We start from the raw sequence: 23,421 nt of genomic DNA, 5'->3' as shown, positions 1-23,421 counted from the left end.
TTGAATTTCTTATTCCATTCTGGTCTTTGTATTGAGAATACTTGGAAAGCCTCTGTTTTATTAAAGGTCTGGGCTTTTTTTTTCTGCCTATAGAATTACATTGTTTTTTAAGGTAAATAATTCTTGGTTATAAGGCTAGTTCTTTTGCCTTCTGAAATATCATATTCTAATCTCTCCACTCCTTCATAGTGGTGGCTGCTAAATCTTGTGTGATCCTAACTGTGGTTCCTCGTTACTTCAATATTTTCTGTCTGCTTGTAGTATTTTTCTTTCTTTGCCCTGAGAACTCTGGATTTGGGGTTTAACGTTCCTGGAAGTTTTAATTTTGGGGTTTCTTTAAGGAAGTGACTGGTATATTCTTTCTATTTCTACTTTGCCCTCTGTTTCAGATAGTCTGATAATTCCTAAATTAGTTTTCCAGGTTAGTTGTTTTTGCTATGAAAAACCTAACATTTTCTTCTATAATTTTTTTCATTTGACTTTGTTTTACTATTTCTGGATGTCTTATGTAGTCATTAACTTCTATTTGGTTAATTCTTTTTTTTTTTTTTGGTTAGGCAATGGGGTTAAGTGACTTGCCCAGGGTCACACAATTAGTAAGTGTTATGTGTCTGAGGCCAGATTTGAACACTGGTCCTCTCGAATCCAGGGCCGGTGCTCTTCCCACTGCGCCACCTAGCTGCCCCTGTTATTCTCATTTTTAAGGATTTACTTTCTTGAGTATGGTTTTGTGCCTCTGTTTTCCAAGCTGTTAATTCCCTTTCTATACCTTTCTTCAATTGCTCTCATTTCTTTTCCCATTTTTTCCTCCATTATTCTCATTCGGTTTTTAAAATTAATTTTAGTTCTTTAAAAAAAAAAAAACTCATGTTTCCATTCTGGTTGGACTTGTGTCCAAGTTGAATTGTTCTTCGCAGTTTTATTTTTAATTGTTCCAGATACGTGTCTTGAGATTCCTTGTCACCATAATGGCTCTTTAAGGTGGAATTCTTTTCCTGTCTCCTCATTCTTCCAGCCTGCTTTTTCACCGTGGACTTGATCTCAGTGCTGGTCTCTACGTACTTCTGGGGGAAATGTCTGGCCTGAGTTTCTCTCCTCTTACTTCCTTCTGCTGGGTTTTTTTTTTTACTTTTTGGTGAGACACTTGGGGTTAATGACCTTCCATCTATTTCACAAGTGTCTTGTATGTACATAATTGTTGGCTTCTTGTCTCTCCCATTAAAACGTGAGCTCTGGGAGGGCAGAGACTTGGTTTTTCCTTTCCTTTCCTACCCCACCCCCCCACCTGCTTACACAGTGTCTAGCACATAGTAAGAAACACCTGTTGACTGACTGAGAAAAATGACCTCAAAGACGAGAAGACCTGTGTTCAAGTCCTACATCTGACCTAGGAGATTCTGAGCCAGTCATTTTACTTCTCAACCTTCCCCCTCCATCCCCAAACACACACACATTCACATTTCTCTAAGACTATAAATTAATTGCAGAGGTGACAATCTGCCCTTTTTTGTTGTTGTTATTGAGGCAATCAGCGTTAAGTGACTTGCCCAGGGTCACACAGCCAGTAAGTGTCAAGTGTCTGAGGCCAGTTTTGAACTCCGAGGCTGGAGCTCTAGCCACTGCGCCACCTAGCTGCCCCTCGTCCTGCTGTTTTCACAGCTCAGACTGGGGGCCTGCAGGTTTTCAGCTCCTCCAGCGGGACGTGAGCCAGGGTAGAGTCTGCTCGCCGCTCTCTTGGTCTGGGATCTTCTGGTTGCTAGCCCCCGGGTTGGGTCTGGTAGCTCGTCCCTAGGCAGGAGTTTCCACAGACTGCTGCCAGACTCAGCCACAGTCCACTGGCGACTCTGCGTGTCCCGAGAGACTGAACTGCGGGCCCCTCTTCGGCCCTGGTTATCCCCCTGCCGCTCGTGTGCTGGGCTGAAGACGAGCACCGAGCCCCTGCTCTGCTCCTGCTGGTTTCAGAGCTTCTTCCTTCCTCAGGACACAACCAGAATCTGCCCCCCTTCTGTGGGACCCTCTCCAGCCTGGGTCTGCAGCCTAGGACTCGGGAGGGGGTGACAGAGCTGCCCTCACTTAGGGATCCTCTCAGATTATTTTCTGCCCTGGGGCGGCTCTGTCTCTTTGAATCCCTGGACACCAGAACGCTCCTCTCACAGTGCATTTCTGGCCAGACCTCGGCCCCAGAGTCAGCAGGCCTCTCTATCATCCTAAGATGCCCTGAGCTGGGAGAATGACCGCCTATGACTTTCTCCTGGATTTCCCGATCTGAATTCGGCTTAGCGCTTCCCTTATCTTCGTGGGAAGGTTTGTGGAGGGGGCCAGGCGGCCTTTCTTCCTGATACTCCACCCACCAATAGCCAATTTCTGACATGCAAGTTGCTTAAGCAGTTAAATAAGTGCCATACATGCATGTCACTGCAACATTATTTGGAAGGAAAAGAGCCACTCTCGTTCAAAGGTCACACTGTCTTAGAGAGTGGGGACGAGGGGATGTTTTGTGAACTGGCTTCAAGTTTGTACACAATGATGACAGAATCCTACACCCACCCTCCTTTCCCAAAATGCTGCTGAAGTCCCCTTCCTACCACCCACCTGAAGCACATGTCTAGGGCCTTTCTTAGAATGCACAGAGGGTAAAGCTTTGAAATCACCTAATGAACTCCTCAGAGGCCACATCTGTCTGCCACTGGCACGGCTGAATCCCAAACCTAGCCATCATGTCTAACCAAACAAAGCTGACTCGAGCTCCGATGAAGACCCTCCACGTCACTCATAACAGCCCACCGCTCCCCCAGTACCTTGGCTACTTCAGGGATGGGATCTATCACCCCATGGGGGTACTGAGGCGCTGAACAGACAAGCATGGCAGTGTTTCTGGAAATGGCTCTTCTCATTGCCTGGAGACGTAAAGAGAAAGAAGGAAGATGAGAACACCCATAGCGCGACCAAGAAGGGTGTGGAGCCACCACATGGCCGTCCCAACCTCCCTGCTCTTACTACAGCTCCCTGCCCGGGAAGACGGCACCGGTAGATCCTGGCAGAGGACCAAGGGCAGGGCGACAGCCTGCCAGTGTGGAGGAGAAGGAAGGCAGGCCCTTCCCACGCCGCCTTCAGAAGCCCATGGGAAGCGTGCTCCTGATCATCCTCAGGGGCTCGCGTGAAGTCACCTGAGACAGAAGAGGACCCACAGCTCTGCACTCCTTTTTAAGAATCACTCTGAGAACATGTGGTGACCTGAGTTTTCAATATTCCAGGTATTATCAACGAAAAAAATATTATTAAGTGCCTATCTGAACAGGGAAAGGGAGAGGGACTGGACCTGTGACAGAGGTTAAGTGACTTGCCCAGGGTCACACTGCTAGTGAGTATGTGAGGCTGGATTTGAACTCAGGTCTTCCTGCCTCCAGGCCCAGGGCTCTATCCAGTGAGCTGCCCTCCTCTGAAGCTTATGGTCTTAGAGAGTTGCCTAGAACACTGAGAGGGTAAAGTGACCTGCCCAGGGTCTCAAAGCCAGCATGTGTCAGAGGCAGGACTTGAACCCAAGTCCTTGTGACTCTATCCCCCATAACCTACCACTTCTTATTTGAATGTGACCATGGATAAAATGAACCACGTGGATGCAATCCTCATCCTCCTACAAGGTGAGGTGGTCAAGAGGAGCTCTGACAAGGAAACTCACCTTGACATCCACCTCCATCTTCTTATTCAGTGGGACGCGTACCAGCTTCATCCCAAAATAATGTGCTGCCTTCTCGAAGGCAGCGTGGACGCTGACAGGGGCCACACTAGGAGACAGAAGCACACATTCAGAACAGATGAAGCGACTGAGGACTGGGAAGGGTCAATGATTTGTCCACAGCCACACAACTCATAAATGTCTGAGGCAAGACTGAAAATGCAGATTTTCTTGACTCCAAGTCCAGAACTCCATCCACTACATCAAAGGGGAAAGGTCAACGCAAGGCAAAGGGGAAAGAGTGAACCGACAAGCAGAGCTAAAAACCAACTTGAACAATGACAAGCCAACCTATCTTTTTTAATCCCCTTTCTCCTTATTCCTGAAATACCATCCTGGTGACACTGTTAAAAGAACTAGAAAGTAACCTGATCACAGGCAACCTGTGAACACAAGAGTCTAATAAAGAAGTAAAAGGAGAAATTAAAGTCTCCTTTTTGCTTTAAGGAAAAATTCTCTCAACTAAACAGGATCGAACTTTCAAACAGTACTGACAGAGGAAACTAGTCAAACTCAGGTCTTCTTTTTCAGACTTACTGCTATTAACTCTCAGCATCCCCTATCTCAGAAACAATAAAGAGTTTCCCTCAATACCAGCCACCAAACTGTGACTTTTAAGCATCCAAGGTCATAAGATGCACATGTCCCCATTGAAGGGAAGGGACAGTACCAGTTGACCCTCAAGCACCATTGATGAGCAGAGATCATGTGTAACATTAGCTCTTGGGCACTGGTCCTGCTTCAGATACCAGCAGGGAGGGAAAAACAAATGCTAAAAAAGGTCAGTCCACTGGGTGGCAGCAGGTCAAGGCTCCTTGACAAAGGATGACAGAGACAAAAGGATGGATTGTTCTGGGGTAAACTAGGGGCAGCTTGTGGCTGAATGGTCTGTCTGAAGTCAAAACAAGGAGAAAAGGCTTTCCTCAATCGACTGAAAGCTTACAATCCAACAGGAAGAAGTCAAACACATCCCAAAAAAACACATCTGAGTCACTTCACTGGTGAGGTGCGTAAGAGCCTGGGGCCGAAGATGGCAGGGAGCTCTTAAATCCCAAAGAGTACCAGGCCTTGTCAGTGCATGTCCCTGGCCAACCAGCTTGGAACAAAGACTTGAGGATGAGAAGAGGCCCAGGTGCCCCCTCCAGGGATTCTCGTTACCTGGCATTCTAGCAGGGGAAATAGATCAAGGCTGGGAAGCAGATACATACATTTCTGGAGATTTGATGCCCTTTTCATAGGCTAGGTCTCGATAGGCTTTGCAGGCCATCAGGATGCTCTCTGTCCCCCCTGAAGTCATCTAAAAGGAAGAGGAGACATTAGCCATGGAGGCAGCTGAAAGGAGCTTCCAGAATGCACCGGATGTTCTAGCCTGTACAACCACTGGGTTCTGGTTCGTCGGCCAAAGCTAACCTTCCTGCAAGAAGCAAAGGCTGCTGAGATACTGATTCTTTCTTTTGTTTTTCAATAGCTTATACATGTCTGAAGGAGGCTGGATGTGGCCAACAGACCTAATCCAAAACCAGTCATTTTTCTACCTCCCTCTACAGAGTAGAAAGAATATTGGATTTAAGGGATCAGGAGACTTCAGTCAAAATCCTGTCTCATATAAGTACAGCCATGTGCTCAGGGATCAATCACTTTGATGTCATGCTCTGAGCCTCAGTTTCCTCATCTGTGAAATAAGGATAATCCATTATATATTTCACAGGACACTACAAAAATGCTTTATAATTGTTAAATGGCTACAAAAAGTGAATCATTATCACAAACAAACCTATACAGACAATGTATATGTGTGTATGTATGCACATATTTACATATATCTGGATAGTGACAAGTAGGCCCGCTGCAATGGACCCCAAGCTATCTTATCTGTTTACAAATAAGAAGGTACTGCTGCAATGCAAAAAAAAAAAAAAGTCATTTGATCTAAGAAGTCCACTAACACAAATGGGAAACTACTAGTAATTTCTGATAAATATTATAAGAAAAATGAACCCTTAGAACAGGGGTGGGTAACTTGTGGCCTCAAGGTCACTTGTGGCCTTGGGTATGGACTTTTGACTGAGTCCAAGTTTTCTAGAACAAATCTTTTTTCTTTTTTTTGGCTAGGCAATGGGGTTAAGTGACTTGCCCAGGGTCACACAGCTAGTAAGTGTCAAGTGTCTGTGGCCGGATTTGAACTCAGGTCCTCCTGACTCCAGGGCCAGCGTGCTATGGTTCCCCACCCTTGCCTCAGAGGCTGGTGTTACAGTTTAAACAAGAGAAAGGACAACAGAAGTAGTGCCCACTTAGTCAGGAAGGGGATTATGATCCTGTTTACCTAAGATAGAAACCATATGCATCACAGTTATGAAGGACCCTAAATATTTCTCTATGATTCTACCATCTATAGACTGAAAAGAAGATGGTTCAGAGGTCATTTCAAGAACTCCCTGGGTTCCACATAGTATTGTCATCCTACTATAAAAAAGAAACGACTATCTATGGAGATTCCTTGGTCATCAGTACAGCAGTACCAATACAAGTTCACAAGCATGTGGCCCCCTTTTAACAATGCCTCAAGGTGCCAACCCAGAATATTTAGCAGATATTTTTCAGATGTGCAATTTCTAAGCACACTTTCTCTTCAGATCACATGTCATGTATACACAGATGACATGTATTACATGCATGCTACACATCTACATACACACAATATATATTAATGGAAACAACCTATTTGATACATTGATAGAAAACTCCAACTCCTCGGCTTCAGTGAGACTGGGCTAGATGGTGGTTCGGGCTGGCTTCCAGAGAAGGTAACCTTGCCAAGAAAAGACCACTAAGCCCTAACACTGCTGGAATGAGGAGCTATTCTGAAGATCTTTGGAGAAAAGTCAGCCACTAGGACTCGGGAAGTCCTTATGAAACACGTGACTTTCACACCCTTAACTAGGAGTAACCATGAGAGTTCCCTTGTTTGGTAAATGATGCGTCACCAAATGCCTAAACCAAAAGGAAATCACAGTTTTACAAATGGGGTCAGAGATAAAGCCCCAGTTCATTGAGGCAATTCCCCAGGGTGTAGCTTGTGGCCCAGTGAAATCTCAGAATGTCATTACAGGAGTCAGACTGGTTCTGAAGTAAACAACAGGATGAGTGAGGCACCAGCAATGCCTCTGCCTCCACTGACTCAATCTCTGTACAAAGGTCTGGGCGTGAGCTAAGCAAAACCACTTCCCCAAAACACCAGTCACCAGAATCACATGCCCAACTTGGTCCTATAAAAAGAAAGCTGATGTTAGCATCTCCAATCAGCATCTGTGCAGAGAGAGAAACTCCTAACGTAGCACTAATGTGCTACAAAGTAACAGCTATATAGGACTAGATAGGAAAATGGACAAGAATTTACTTATTCGGGGCCATATCAATCAAACTACCAAAAACTTATTTTATAGAACTAGAAAAAATAATAACAAAATTCATCTGGAAGAACAAAAGGTCAAGATTATCAAGGAAACTAATGAAAAGAAATGCTAGGGAAGGTGGCCTACCCATACCAGATCTTAAACTGTATTATAAAGAAGCAATCATCAAAACGACTTGGCACTGGCTAAGAAATAGAGTGGTGGATCAGTGGAATAGGTTAGGTACACAAGACACTGCAGTCAATGACTATTATAAATTACTTTTTAATAAACCCAAAGACTCCAGCTTCTGGGATAAGAACTCCCTATTTAATAAAAACTGCTGGGAAAACTGGAAAATTGTATGGCAGAAACTAGGGAGAGGCCAACATCTTACACCCTATACCAAGATAAAGTCAAAATGCGGACACGATTTACATATAAAGGCTGATACTATAACCAAACTAGGGGAGCAAGGAAGAGTTTACCTGTCAGATCTATGGAGAACAGAAGAATTTATGGCCAAATAATAGAGAACAGTATGAAATACAAAAATGGATAATTTTGATTACATTAAATTGAAAAATTTTTGCACAAACAAAGCCAATGCAACCAAGATTAGCAGGGAAACAGAAAGCTGGGAAACAATTTTTACAATCAGTGTCTCTGATAAAGGCCTCATTTCTAAACTATATAGAGAACTGAGTCAAATTTATAAGAATACAAGTCATTCTTCAATTGATAAATGATCAAAGGATATAAACAGGAAGGTTTCAGATGAAGAAATTAAAGCCATCTATGTCACATGAAATAAATGCTCTAAATCACTATTGATTAGAGAAGTGCAAATTAAAACAATTCCGAGGCACCACATCACACCTATCAAACTAGCTAACACGACAAAACCAGAAAATAATAAATGTTGGAAAAGATGTGGGAAAATTGGAATACTAATGCATTGTTGATGGAGCAGTGAATTGATCCAACCATTTAGAGCAATTTGGAACTATGCCCAAAGGGCTATAAAATGTGTACCCTTTGACCAGCAATAGCACTTCTAGGGCTACATTCCAGAGAGATCATACAAATGGGAAAAGGACCCACATGTACAAAAATATTCATAGCAGCTCTTTTTGTGGTGGCAAAGAACTGGAAATTGAGGGGATGCCCATCAACTGGGGAATGGCTGAGCAAGTTGTGGTATATGAATGTAATGGAATACTATTGTGCTATAAGAAATGATGAACAGGCGGACTACAGAAAATCCTGGAAAGACTTGTATGGTCTGATGCTGAGTGAAGTGAGAGGAACCAAGAGAACGCTATACACAATAACAACCACGTTGTGCAATGACTAATGTTGATAAACTTAACCCTTCCCAGCAATACAAGGATCTTAGACATCTCCAAAGGCCTTGTGATGGAAAATGCTATCCACATCCAAAGAAAGAACTATGGAATTTGAATGCAGATCGAAGCATATTATTTGCTATTTTTTTTCTCTTCTGTTGAGTTTTGTTACCTCTTTCTGGTGGTTCCTCCTATTGGTTCTAATTTTTACTTACAACATCACTAATGTGAAAATATGTTTAATAAGAATGTATATATATATATAGCCTATATCAGATTGTGCACTGTCTTGCGGAGGGTGGTGGGGAGGAAGGGGGAGAGAAATTTTAAACTCAAAAGCATATGGAAGTGATTGTTGATAAATCAAAATAAATTAATAAAAAAAATGGAAAAAAATAAAATAAAGCATTACGTGAAAAAAAAAAAAGTTCAACCAAAAAAAAAAAAAAAAGAAAAGAAATGACGAGCAAAGGGACTTCAGAAAAACCTGAAAAGACTTATATGAACTGATGCTAAGTAAAGTGAGCAGAACCAGGAGAACACTGTACACAGTAACAGTAACATTGTGCTATGACTATGATAGACTTAGCCCTTTTCAGCAATGCAAGGATCTCCAAAAGTCTCATGATGACAAATGCTATCCACATCCAGAGAAAGAACTATGGAGTTTGAATGCAGATAAAAGCATATTATTTGCTTTTTTCTTCTGTTTTGTTTTGTTTCTTCTTTCTTGTGGTTCCTCCCATTGTTTCTAATTCTTCTTTACAACATCCTCCCATTGTTTCTAATTCTTCTTTACAACATAATTAATGTGAAAATATATTTAATAGGAATGTATATGTAGAGCCTATATCAAAATGCACATTATCTTGGGGTGGGGGGAAGGGAGGGAGGGGAAAAAATCTGGAACTCAAAATCTTATGGAAGTGAATGTTGAAAACCAAAAATAAATTTTTTCTAAAAGAAAAAAGGATAATAGACAAGAGCTACAAGAACTATAGGAATGTATATGTATGTGGATAACTGATAATTTGGAAGAATCCCAATGGTTAGTGCAGCAGGAAGAAGGAACTACCAGCAACCATGTTTGTTGCAATAGATGAGACATAAATAAGTTTTCATAAAACATGTGATGCTAGCCTCCTTAGAAATCTGTCTCTTAGATGCCATTTAGAATATTTAAGTGCACTTATAGAAACTTTTCCATTTCCCCCCTCCCTATTTGGGGACCTCAGCTTATCTAACGCCACAGGGTAAATGAGGTCACCTAAGATAAAAGAGTTTTGTTGGTATAAAGGGGTAGAGGGGAGCATCAGACCTGGAATCAATCTATAGATCACCTAGATAGCTGGGGCAGAGAACCATACAATGCACTGCTGGAAGGGCCCTTTGAGAATCTTCCTACTTCTGTGGTGACATGAAACTAATTTTCAAATATATTTAGACATCATTATGATTTTTAAATGCAAACTACTGAATTCTTATTAGCTTGTCATCACAAATTTACCAAAAAAAGCAGCTATGAATAGTATAATTACTAACATGTGGTGATATGTTTAACATTAAAAGAGGGCTTTCATTCCAATCTAAAATCAGAATGTTGAGGGCCTTGGACACCAGGATGAGGAGTTTGCCTTCCTAGAGGTAAGAGAGACCTTGAAGATTTCTGAGCAAGGGAATGGCACAGTCATACCTACCTATGTCTCAGGAGTATTATTTTGGGAGCTGTGTGGAAAAAAGATGGGAAAGGGAAGATACTAGATGTAAGGAGGTTGGGTGACAATTACAAGAGTCCAGGAGAGGAAGTTAAGACCTGAACTCAGGCCTTGGCCTTGTAAACTGAAGAAGAGGAAGGACTATGAGATGTTACGAAGGTAGAGTCAAAAGGCCTTGAGGTAAAGAGGGAGAAAGGGAAGAGTCAAGGACGATTCTGAGTTTACAAACCAGGGTTTCAGGAAGAACGGTGGTGATGAAAACATCACTTTTATGTGCTGAGATGTCTAGCCGTGAGCCAGTGTACAGGAGAGAAATTAAGGCTGACTATACAGATGTGGGAGTCAGCTACACAGGGATGATGACTGAGTCCGTCAGCTCAGATGGGATTACCAAGGGGCCCAGGACAGAGCTTTGAAGACACTCGGTCTTAGGAGGCAGGAGCCATCCTAAGGTGAGGAGCCAGCAAAGGAAACTGAGAATCAGTCAAAAAGTACTCCTCTGTTCTAGGCACTGTGCTGCATCCTCGGAACACAAAGACAAAAAGGAAATGGGGCCAGCTCTCAAAGAACTTATGTCCTATCAGGAGTGAAGATATGTACGTAAATTCATACAGAATAAATACAAGGTAGCTGAGGGAGGGAGAACAATAGAAGCTGAAGGATCAAGAAAGGTTTCATGTAGCAAGTGGGGCTTGAAATGAATCTTGAAGGGCCTCCATGAGGCAAAAGTGAGGGAGTGTATTCCCAGCAGTGGGAGCAGCCAGAGGAAAAGTACAGAGATGAGAGGTGGAACAGCGAGTGTAAGGGAAAGCAAGAGGGCTCCTCCAGCAACCCACTGGAATGCAGGAAAGTCAGCAATGTAGACAGGCCCAGGACAGAGCCCCGGGCTATGCTCTCAGTTCAGGAAAGGGATGTGGAGGAGCAGTAAAGGGGATTCAAAACAGGGGGACAGGTAGATAGGAAGAGAACAAGAAAAGAGCTATGTCATGAGTAAGCCATCACACAGGTGGCTTTTTCTAGGAGTTTGCAGTTAGGACATCAGCTCAAGGGATAGAAGGTCTTCTTATAGTGTTTGTCCTTCTTTCTCAAAGAGGACCATGACATCTGGTAGATGATGACATGACTTGCAGTTGACTTTGATCTGAATAAGGGAGGGCTGTGAAAGGTCACCAGCCTCACTTTCTCCTCCACTGCCATCTGGGTCCAGTGGCCAGATATTCATCAGGACGACTGGAGATGGTGCAATGGGAGACCCTGGCCCTCTTAAGCTAAAGTCTTTTCAGGTTCTCGCTTTGAGTGAGGCAACGCCCATTCAGTGAATAGGCTTCTTTAAGAAGTGAGTCAAGAGATGGCCCCTTTAATTAAAAAAAAAAAATCAAACTGGGAGGGCAAGACCAGCCAAGGTTGCTGACCAAAAGAGAAACAGTTACTATTTACATCCACTCTGAGCTTGGAGGCTCATTAAGTGGTGCCTGAGCAGGGAGCAGTTGTTGTCTGATCTGTGAGATCCAGAGCGAACTGGGTTTAAGGCTTGGTCTTTGAGAGAGAGATCTAGCCAGTAAACCACAAGTGAAATGGACAGCTTTTGGCCACCAACATTTACCTTCTTTTGGGCATAACATTCTCAGAGGCGAGGAGAGGAGAGGACCTTAGCTTAAAAGGGCCAGGGTCTCTCATTGTATCCTGGGCCATGTCCAGTGTATTCATCATGTTCTGATGAATATCTGGCCACTGGACCCAGGTGGCTCTGGAGGAAAAAGTGAGGTTGGTCAAATCAAAGTCAATTGCAAGTCATATCATCATCTCTCTGATGTCATGGTCCTATTCAAGAACGAAGGACACCTGTGAGTAGTCCGAGCTGCCTGAATGGAGACCCAGCTGGCCAGTTCCAGTTGGGTAACTCCTCCTTTTCCTCCCTGCCCTTCCTCTCCCCTCCTCTGCCCCCCCCCTTCCCAGAAGGTTTTGCGAAGGTTTTTTTAGGGATGAAGGAGACTTGGACATGTTCATAGGCAGCAAGGAAGAAACTATCACATATGAAATGAGAGTCACAAAACCCGAGGGAATTCAAGTTTGGGTTCAATAGTATAAAAATATTATACAATTAAGAAATAACTCCTAACCTTGGAGAGAGCACCTTCAGTTGAATGGTGGGGTCAGCGCCAGAACACACATGGAGGTGACAAGCAAGAGGGAGGTGAGGAGGTGAAGGCAGCAAGCACAGACCTTTCTAGGAGTGAGGCCAGGGAGGTCAGAAACAGAAAAAGTTCAAAGGAAAGACAGGCGAGATCTAATCCCATTTGTAGAAAACCCAAAAGGAGGCAATACACAGGGAGAGACAGAAGATGAGAAGGGAATGGTTGATAAAACAATCTCCTGGATTAAACAGAGAGAGGTAGAATCAAGTCATAAGCAGAGGAGTCAGCTGTGGCGAGGAGAAGGCCACTTCTTCCTTACAGAATGTAACAAAGGAGAGGAGAAGATAGAGAAGAAAGACTCCTTGAGTAGCTGGGGGAATATATTTGGAAATATGATGTAAAAACAAAGACAAAATAAAAAGATAAAATGTAGCAGCATTCTGAGATGTAGCGTAGGGGGAAAAGAGGGAGCTGATAATGGATATCTTCAATATTTCAGTGAAATGAGAAGCAAGACCATCTGCTGAAAGAGAAAACAATAGAGGTGACTGCAGGGACTCAATAGAAGAGAAAGTTTGGAAGCACGAATGCAGAGAGTTCAAGAGTGAATCAATTAGTGATTAACCAAAGGAATTCTGTGTAAAAGTAAAGGCTGCACTGTGAAGAGAGAACAGGAATCCCCATCCTCAATCTTCTCCCAGATTTTATCATCTGCTATTTCCATCCACCAGAGCAGTTCTCAGAGAGCCTCCTTTTCGCTCTGATTCTGTTCTAGCCACCTCTTAATCCTCACCCCCTTTCTTCATGCTGATTATGAATTAAACAGAAACTGACTATTTGGTTTCACCCGAACATTCTGACCATGAGTACCCTGAATCAAGGCCATAACTTTCCAAGTGCCTCCAGTATGCCAAACAGCTCCCATACAGAGTGAGTCCAGAGCAGCTGACTGGCTGATAATGGCTGATGCTGATAATGCATGATAATTCCCAAGAAGGCCCAACCTATAGGGGAAAGCTGGTGTGACAGATGGGATGGGTTGGAGGAAGAAATGCACTAACTGTTCATGCTTTGTCTAATTCACTACACTGGTTTTCAAAATCAAGAATCATACACACAGAAGCCTTCTACAGTCTGGCTTTGTAAGAGATTGCACAGTTGAGCGTGCTGTTAGGGTAAAGATGGCGTTGCATGTTCATTCAAAACCAATTCTCCCATGTGTACCTACCCTGCACAGCCGCAAACCAGCACAAAACGTAGAAACAAATGCACAATCCTAGCTAACATCTATTCATTCCACTTTGAAGTGTTATGAGGGAAAAGATCCCCACCTACAAAAACTGCTTGGCATATCTACAAGGCACTGCCAATGTTATCTTCTTCTGGTTACAAGAAAAAAACACTGGAAACAATAGTCTCAAATATAAAATCTGCATGTGTCATCTGTTCTCTGGATCACATAATTACAAAAGTCTAAAGAGTCTGTCCTGTTTTGCTACCTAATCTGAAACATCCTTTCTTATTGACTGATTCCTAACAGCATGACTGGCAGGCCCCAAATACTAGCAAAGGAATTTAAAAGAATAAGTATGTTCAGAAATTCCTGCAATCGAGAACAACCAGTTCTTAAGCCCATCGGACAAAACTGGTACAGCTGCCAGCGGGGAGAAAGGAGCATTAGGCTACCCCAGCTATACAAGGAAGCCTCCTATGCACATCAACACGTCCCTACAAGCTCCTCTGGTCAGGTGACAGGCCCTGCACTCCAACCAGAGAAATCTAGCGTTCCTTCCCACTGAAGTACCAGCAACAATTACTGGCCCAGACACAACACGATCTGACGTGCTAGTTCATTTCTTAACACTGTAACACAAAAGAGGTTCAAAAAATAAGTAGCAGCCTTATGAAAAATGGGAAATGAAAGAAAACACATCAAAGCCACTGGCAACCATTTCCTAAAATCAGAGAATTGAAGATTTGGAGCCAGCAGAGACCTGAAAAGTCTTTAGAAAATTAAACCAATTTAACCGCAGCCAGGAAGCCAAGAATCTAGAAACCACTATGTCCAGCAAATACTGTTCTCTGACCCAGCAGAGACATGACAACCAAGGGCAACACCGATTTAGAATAAAAAATCATTTGTAAAATCACCTGAAGGAGGAAGATAAGAAGTTATCTATACTAACAGCTCATAAAACAGTGAGAAACAGTAGAGGGGAAAATAAGTCTATAAGAAACCATAGCAAGAAACCCAGTGATCTTGAGAGTGTTTAAGGATGAAATAAGAGAAGTCAGACAGGAAATAAAGACAAATGACAAAGATCTGTAAAATTTCTGTAAAAAGTTATTTTCTCCAACAATGACAGTGGAGCCACCATATTTGTCCTGTATTATTGTATGAGGAAGTAGAAACTGCCCTCAAGGCAGGAAGGAGAGTAGAACCAGACCAAATAAATGTCCATGAGAAATGTTCATGCTTGAGGCAAAAGTTAAGCACCAATTCTCAGGATACAGAAGCAGGGAATGACGATCAAACTCTTGGGGAAAAAAAATGGATATTAATACTACAGGAAAAAAAAAAGGACACTGAAACACATCAAAAACTACCAACCTACTTACTCAGCTCTACAAAATCCTTATGAAAATAATCTTTACATGTACGAGGGCAATTCCTGATAAAAGGATAAGAAAGAAACAAGCAGGCTTTCACAAACACTGTTCTATAGTAGACCTCACCTTCATAACACAGCTCACTGAAAGGTTCAAATAGGACAAGACTTCACTGTTTGCTTCACTATACTAATCAGTTGGATCTGATACAGCAAAATGCCTTACAGGCTACTCTCCTCCAAGTTGATCTCTACGGATATGATAAAATTATGTAAGATTCCTTGAAAGCTGAATGAATGAAAAAGCATGTATTAAGTGCTTACCAAGCACTGTGGATGCAAAGATCATCCATGCCCTCAGTGAGCTTATGTTCTAACGAGGAAGACAACACACAAATGGGGACTGGTGGCCAGGAAAGGATACTTTGGTCCAGAAAGGCAAGAGGAAATGAAATAAAAGACATAATGACAGAACTTTGATTAACAGCCCCAATAATTAACATTAAGTAAGGCATATAACAAAGAGACGTGGTCACTCACAGTATTTACTACCATCACAGAGGATGTCCAGCTTCCAAAAGTAACAAGAACTCCCTATAGTTGTAAAGACAGTAAAAACAAGATGTTCTTGTTTGTGGATAACATTGTGCTAAGTGCATGAACACAGCAAGGAGGCCCTTACATGAGAATCAAAATCACTCAAAAGTGTGGGCCTAACTATCCACTCAGGAAAAAAAAAGGACAAAGAATTCCCATATTTCAGACCATGATACACTTAAGTTGGATAGACAACCCACAGAGGGAATTCATTACTTGGGAAATTGTGGAATCCTTCTAAGAGTACAAGCTTCTAGGGCGGAGCCAAGATGGCAGAGTGAAAGCAGTGACTAGCTTAAGCTCTCCAAAGCCCTCCAAATACCTATAAAAAATGGCTCTAAACAAATTCTAAAGCAGCAGAACCCACAAAAAGACAGAGTGAAACAAATTTCTAGCCCAAGACAACCTGGATGATTGATCAGAAAGGTATATCGTGCAGGGCTGGTAGCAGAGCCCAGTGCAGCATGGGCACGCAGGCCACAGCAAACCTGGAGCAGGCCTAAGAGGAGTGAATTGTGGGCAGCTGTGGTGGTTTCTAGACTTCTCAACCCACGAATGCCAAAGACAACTGAGAAGGTCAGTGGGAAAAGTCTATTTCTGCAGTGCTGAGAAAGGAGCGCGAGGTCTCAGCACCATCCCCCAAGAGCACGGCCCTGGGGGGAGCAGCTGCCTCCTGAGCTTCCGGCTCACAGACTGAGGGGGAATTGAGTAGCTGATCAGAGGGGGATTGCAGGGATCTCTTTGCCAGTGCTGAGGAAGGAATCTCTTGCTTTGCCCATGCTTGGATCTGGGTCACAGTTCTGGGTGGCAGTCCTGGGATGAGGAAGAGCGCTGGTGTGGTGGAACTTGTAGTGGCTGTGCAGAGAAAACCCTCCTCACAGTTCCAGGACAGAAAGGAGTACCTGTGGCCACTAACAGACCACAGCACAGGCCAGGAAAGGAGTAAACACCTCACCCCTTATCATACCACCTTGGAAGAACTGAAAATTTACAGGTCCCTACAAGTATCTCTGAAAACAGCTGTACAAACCCCCAAAGCTTGGGACAGTACATTCTCCACATTGGAAGACGATCTTACCTTAACAAAGAGCTTAAAACTCAAGTAATTGGCTGGAATCATGAGCAAGCAGCACAAAAAGAGTCAGACTATACTATCTTACTTTGGTGACAAAGAAGATCAAAACATACAACCAGAAGAAGACAACAAAGTCAAAGCTCCTACATCCAAAGCCTCCAAGAAAAATATGAATCAGTCCCAGGCCTTGGAAGAGCTCAAAAGGGATTTTGAGAAGCAAGTAAGAGAAGTAGAGGAAAAACTGGGAAGAGAAGTGAGAGTGATGCAAGAAAATCATGAAAAACAAGTGAACAGCTTGCTAAAGGAGACCCAAAAAAATACTGAAGAAAATAACACCTTAAAAAATAGCCTAACCCAAATGGCAAAAGAGGTCCAAAAAGCCAATGAAGAGAAGAATGCCCTAAAAAGAAAAATTGGCCAAATGGAAAAGGAAGTCCAAAAGCTTACTGAAGAAAATACTTCCTTAATTGAGAGGATGCCCATCAATTGGGGAATGGCTGAGCAAGTTGTGGTATATGAATGTAATGGAATACTATTGTTCTATAAGAAATGATGAACAGGCTGACTTCAGAAAAACCTGGGAAGACTTATATGGTCTGATGCTGAGTGAAGTAAGCAGAACCAAGAGGACTTGGTATACAATAGCAGCCACATTATGCAATGACTAAGAATGTTAAACTGAACCCTTCTCAGCATTACGAGGATCTAAGACATCTCCAGAGGTCTCGGGATGGAAAATGCTGTCCATATCCAAAGAAAGAACTATGGAAGTCGAATCGCTCTCACTTATTTTTACCTTCAGTTGAGTTTTGTTTCATCTTTCTGATGGTTCCTCCTATTGGTTTTAATTTTTACTTACAACTTCACTAATGTAAAAATATATTTAATGGGTATGTAAATGTAAAGCCTATGTCAGATTGTACGCCATCTTGGGGAGGGTGAGGGGGGGAGAAAAAGGGAGAAAAAATTTTCAACTCAAAAGCATATGGAAAAAAAAATTAAAATAAAAATAAAAATAAAATACTTCCTTAAAAATTAGAATAGAGCAATTGGAAGATAGTGACTTTATGAGAAATCAAGACATTGTAAAACAAATCCAAAAGAATGAAAAAATAGAAGACAATGTGAAATACTTCATTGGAAAAACAACTGACCTGGAAAATAGATCCAGGAGAAAGAATTTAAAAGTTATTGGACTATCTGAAAGCCATGATCAAAAAAAGAGCCTAGACATCATCTTTCAAGAAATTATCAAGGAAAACTGCCCTGATATTTTAGAACCAGAGGGCAAAATAGAAATTGAAAGAATCCACCAATCTCCTCCTGAAAGAGATCCCCAAAGGAAAACTCCTAGGAATATTGTAGCCAAATTCCAGAGTTCCCAGGTCAAGGAGAAAATATTACAAGCTGCCAGAAAGAAACAATTCAAGTATTGTGGAAACACAATCAGGATAACACAAGATTTAGCAGCTTCTACATTAAAGGACCACAGGGCATGGAATATAATATTCCAGAGGGCAAAGGAGATAGGATTACAACCAAGAATCACCTACCCAGCAAAACTGAGTATAATCCTTCAGGGGAAAAAATGGTCATTCAGTGAAATAGAGGACTTTCAAGCATTCTTGATGAAAAGACCAGAGCTGAATAGAAAATTTGACTGTCAAATACAGACTCAAATGGAACATGAAGAGGTAAACAGAAAAGAGAAATCATAAGAGACTTTTTAAGGCTGAACTGTTTACATTCCTGCATGGAAAGATGATATTTATAACTCATGAGACTTTTGTCAGTATTAGGGTCGTTGAAGGGAAAAAAATATATGGATAGACAGACAGACAGATAGATAGATAGATAGATAGATAGATAGATAGATAGATAGATAGATAGAGGGCACAGGGTGAGTTGAAGATTAAAGGGTCATATCTGGAGAATAAAATTAAGGGATGAGAGAGGATTATACTGGAGAAGAAGAAAGGGAGAGGTAGAATGGGGTAAATTATCTCAAAAAAAAAAACAGAAAAGAAAAGGCTCTTACAGTGGAGGGGAAATGGGGAAGGTGAGAGGGAATGAGTGAATCTTATTCTCATAGGATTTGGCTTAAGGAGGGAATAACATACACATTCAATTGGGTATGGAAATCTGTCTTACCCTACAGGAAAATAGGGGAGAAGGGGACAAGAGAGCAGGGGATGATAGAGGAGGGCAGATTGGGAAAGAGGGTAATCAGAAGAAATACTTCTGAGGAAGGACAGGGTCAAAAGAAAGAATAGAATAAATGGGAGGACAGGATAGGATTAAGGGAAATAGAGTTAGTTTTTCACAACATGTCTGCTATGGAAGTATTTTGCACTTGTATAACCTATATTGAGTTGCTTGCCTTTTCAATGAGGGTGGGTGGGGAGGGAGGAAGGGAGAAAATTTGGAAGCCAAAGTTTTAAAAACATATGTTAAAAAAAAATGTTTTCATAAGCAACTGGGAAATAAGAAATACAGGAAATGGGGTACAGAAGTCTATCCTGCCCTACAGGAAAATAGAAGGGGAAGGGGATAAGAGAAGAGGGGGAGAGACAGAAGAGAGGGCAGACTAGGGGAAGGGATATTCTGAATGCATGCCATCTTGGGGTGGGGGGAGGGGGAGATGGGGTGAAAATTTGGAACTCAAAATCTTGTGGTAGTAAATGTTGAAAACTAAAAATAAATAAATTTATATTTAAAAAAATATTCATCATCGTAATTACACACGCACACACACACACAAAAGAGTCCAAGCTTCTATCAGAAACGAAAACTCAGATTCTGAACACCAGCAGTCTTCCGGCGTTGTTACAGGGCTGCCAGTCTTAGTGTACTACAATACCCACAGAGCAGTGGAGCATAATGAGGCTGCCACAAGAAAGCTGCAGAATATCCCTAACACGCCGTGCGGCTTGTGTTCTTGGTTCAGAAGACACGGAAGAGTTAAAGAGGATGAGGTGAGGATGGATTGTAATCTGTACCACTGGAATGTGAACACCTAGATCTAGTGAACAACCCACGCTTTCACACAAACTCGACTCCCAGACTTTATACAAAACTCCTAAAGATTTTAAGTGACCTACCATGCTTGTCTCAGTTTCTCTAGCTGAACAAAATCATTCCTTCATCACGCCTCTAGGCTAAGCCTTAAAGTCCTTAAGTGATCCCTACATGCAAGAAAATTCCTGAGGAGTCAAGACAAATTTCCCTTTTTTTCTTCCCACAAGTATTATTTACCTACAGAGGCAGCTAGCTAGCACAGTGGATGGCAGTTAGGATTGTTGTTGTTTGTCCTTCACTCTGGAAGAGGACCATGGCATCAGGAAGGTGATGCCATGACTTGCAAGGAGTCAAGAAGACCCGAGTTCAAATGCAGCCTCAGATACTTACTCACTGTATGACACTGAACAAGTCACTTAACCTCTGTTTGCTTCAGTTTCCTCAACTCTAAAATGGGAATAATAGTACCTACTTCCCAGGGTTGTTGTGAGGATCAAATGAGATAATATTTATAAACAGAATAGCACAGTGTTGGACACATAGTAAGCACTTAATAAATGTTTCCTTTCTTCCTACGACATATATGAGTGCATATATGACATTATATTACTAAGTCTGAATGCAGAATATTCATCGTTCCAACTATAAAGTGGACAAAATTCTTGTTCGTGTTCCTCAAATAAACTCTTTGGAAAATGTGCTTATATTTACCTTCATTCCTGACAAGCCATGACACAGGTACCATTCTAGCAGCTTTATGGACAGATAGCTCAATAGAATATCACTCAGTTTTTGTAGTAGGGTAAAAGCAGAGGCAATGACTGCTTACCCAATCCAAACAAAACCATACCTGAAATGTTCTCCCATCTTCAATTCACACAGTTTAAGTTTAGACTTAAACAACAACAATAAACAAAATGGCCTGGAAAATTCAATTCAAATGAACATTTATTAAGTGCCTTACTATGTGCCAGGCACATCTCTAGGCATTGGAGATACAATTAAGAAAAAGACAGTCCCTGCCCTCAAGGAGCTTACAATCTAATGGGGCAAGATGACCCATAAAAGGAAGCTGGAAAGTGGTGGGACTGGGGGGACAGAGGACACCAGGGGAGGCCCAGCTTGAAGCCAAGCAGAGATGCACATAGAAAGTGGGGAGTGAACTGAAAAGGCCACATCCAGACTTCTGGAGGAAAGCTCCAGGAGGAGCTGAGGGCAGCCTCCATTCCTCCAATCGGGGGGGGGGGGGCAAGGAGGAAGAGGCCACTGGAGATGGGGAGGAGCCTGAGGAGCCACGGCCCAGTTAACAGCCCACTCTGGAGAAGGTGCTCTCTTCTCCCAGGCTCCTCCCCTGACCAGAAGGCCCTGGGGATGGAGGGAGTGGGGCAAAACCTTCTTTACCAAACAGCGTCATTGGTTTGGGGCATTCTTCTCTAGGCTCAGAAATTCATGTGAAGATCAGGGCCATGAGTAAACTCCTCATGAGATAGCTTTTAGCTTGGGATGTTTATGCTCCTCATAAAAAGCCTAGATATCATTTTTAAAAGTAAGATTTTAAAAATAGTTTTTAAGGAAAAAAATTAAAGTCTCAGGGCAAAGATGAAAAAAAAGATGAACTGGAAGGAATACAACCCAATCCAACATATATTTGTTTCTTAAGTGCCTCCCAAGGACAAAATACTATGTTAGGAGCTGGAGGTAACAAAAAAAAAACAACCCCAACAATTCCTGCCTTCAAGAAGCTTACTCTCCCTTGACCAGCCTGGGGGCTCTGAACACAAAAAATTCACTGCTTCATCCTTTTGTCTCTAGGGAAGCATGAGCCCAAGAAGATAACATCATCCCTTCAAAAGTAAATTCAGCGTGGAGGCTTAGAAAGGTCTCTGTGAGGCTCCCTAATCATTTTCCTACACAGGATTCTGAACAGTCAGCCTAAGCAGGGGTGGGGAACCTGTGCCCTCGAGGCCACATGTGGCCTTGTAGGTCCTTTCATGCGGCCTTCTAGGTCCTTCTATGCGGTCTTCTAGGTCCTTCAGAGCAGCCTTTTGACTGACTCCAAGTTCTACAGAACAAATCCTTTTATTAAGGGGATGTGTTCTGTGAAGTTTGGGTTCAGTCAAAGGGCTGCCCTTGAGGATCTAGAGGGCCATGAGGCTGCAGGTTCCCCACCTAACTGAGCCTGAGTTCTCGCCTGTTCCCAAATGCCAGCACCTGCTGGTCTTACCATGGAGTGTGAAGAGCTAACTAACACTTATCTGATGTTCTAAGGCTTCCAGAGGGCCCTCCTACCCACAGCTTATAAGGGAAGTAGGGAAACATCATTTCCCAAGTCTGAAAGGACTGATGGACACGTCCAGACCCACATGGCCAGGGTTCCATCCCCAGTTTCCTGATCTCAAGAGCAGCATGGTCTCCGTGACGTCACGTTGCTTTCTGCCCACAGCGACAACACAACCACACAACACAGAGCGAAGGACACCCTCCCCCCGACTGCCCTAACAGCCTAAGGAACTTCTCTGAGCAAACCCGAAAAGGAAATTCCAGGCTAAGAAACGGGAGACCAGTCAAGAGGGGCAGTTACTTACGCAGCCACAAGACTCTGGTCCACCATTAAAGAGGGTGCAGACTATCCTCACAATCTCCGCCTCCATCTTCCGAACCCCCGGAAAGACTTCTGGATGTAACGGATTGCTCCATGCAAAATCCCCATAAACCTGCAAAGAAAGGCAGCTCAGCACCTAAGGCAAGAGGGGACCATTCCAGGAAGGACATTGAACCGTGCCAAGGGACGGCTAGGCAGGCCCAACCATCCGTCTGGTTACTCAGGGAGGCCCCAAAAGTACCGCACAAAGGAGGAGGGGAATTCATCCTGAAAATTTTGTTTTCCAGCTTGTGTAAAACAGGATCTGTGGAAACCGTAATTGGGCTTTCACAACTTTTCATCTTCTTCGAACTGCTCACTTTCAAGCTTACCATGAACACAAAACATGCCCCTCTACTCCCTAACATCCATCTAGGCCATCACACAATTAACCCTCTCTTCCTTTCTAAGCCACTAATCTCTAGCCTGATCACTGCTAACTCTGACAAATCATTCCCAGGATTTAGAAGTTCAGTGTTGAATGTTTCCAAAACTCTGTTCTCTTTGAAACGGGATACGTATCACACGGTATTTGGTGTGTTGACATCTCCCCTAAAGTAGACGTCATTTACCTTTACAAGAAGTTCAGTGAGTTTTTCATCACCGCTGTACACTGTCCCAGAGACTTTCCCATCTTGCCAGTGTGAATTTCCTGAAAAAACAACCCCCCAGCCACAAGTTAACGTCATTTGGTGCCTCATCAGGCACTGATATGATACCTAAAGGAAGAGGGTTTGTTTCCAATAAAAGCCAAGGAAAAAAACTATCCAGGAAGAAATCTAGCCTAGAATAAGGAAAGAACAGTTGTGAACTGAATGGCAGGTCTATATCAAATTAAGAGGCTAAAGATTTCAACAATGATTTATCAACCAATCAGTGTTACTCAAGCACTTACTATGTGCTAGGCCATGTGCTCAGCACTGCAGAGATAAAGCATAAAGTGAACCAGTCCCTGCCCTTCAGGAGCTTGCACTCTAAAGGAGACACGTGCACACACAAGTGGATACAAAACACACACTAAACGGACACGAGGTAGTTTGAGCCGAGGGAGATGAAAAAAGACTCCCTAAAGAAGGCGGAGTTTGAGCTGAGCCTTATGCGAGACGAGAGAGTCAGAGGGAGGCGTGAGGAGGGGGGCACTGGTGCAAAGGCAC

At 42.9% G+C, this 23,421-nt stretch overlaps 1 protein-coding gene across 3 annotated transcripts in view; it reads right to left on the bottom strand.

Moving 5' to 3' along the window:
• SGPL1 (sphingosine-1-phosphate lyase 1) overlaps window positions 1-23,421 on the bottom strand; it is an 85,565-nt gene that overhangs the window by 11,862 nt on the left and 50,282 nt on the right. For all 3 annotated transcript variants that reach the window (XM_020994532.2, XM_020994534.2, XM_078150820.1), the window contains 5 exons: window positions 22,840-22,919; window positions 22,212-22,340; window positions 4,945-5,033; window positions 3,680-3,785; window positions 2,799-2,897 (listed from right to left, as the gene is read on the bottom strand). In XM_020994532.2, coding sequence (XP_020850191.1) covers window positions 2,799-2,897; window positions 3,680-3,785; window positions 4,945-5,033; window positions 22,212-22,340; window positions 22,840-22,919 — 503 coding nt within the window. The remainder of the gene's footprint in view (window positions 1-2,798; window positions 2,898-3,679; window positions 3,786-4,944; window positions 5,034-22,211; window positions 22,341-22,839; window positions 22,920-23,421) is intronic.

Source organism: Phascolarctos cinereus, unplaced genomic scaffold (genome assembly GCF_003287225.1).
Source record: "Phascolarctos cinereus isolate Bilbo 61053 unplaced genomic scaffold, phaCin_HiC Scaffold_3;HRSCAF=262, whole genome shotgun sequence".
Classification (NCBI taxonomy): domain Eukaryota; kingdom Metazoa; phylum Chordata; class Mammalia; order Diprotodontia; family Phascolarctidae; genus Phascolarctos; species Phascolarctos cinereus.
Note: the sequence above shows the minus strand (reverse complement) of the source record. Positions and strands in the feature narration are given on the sequence as shown.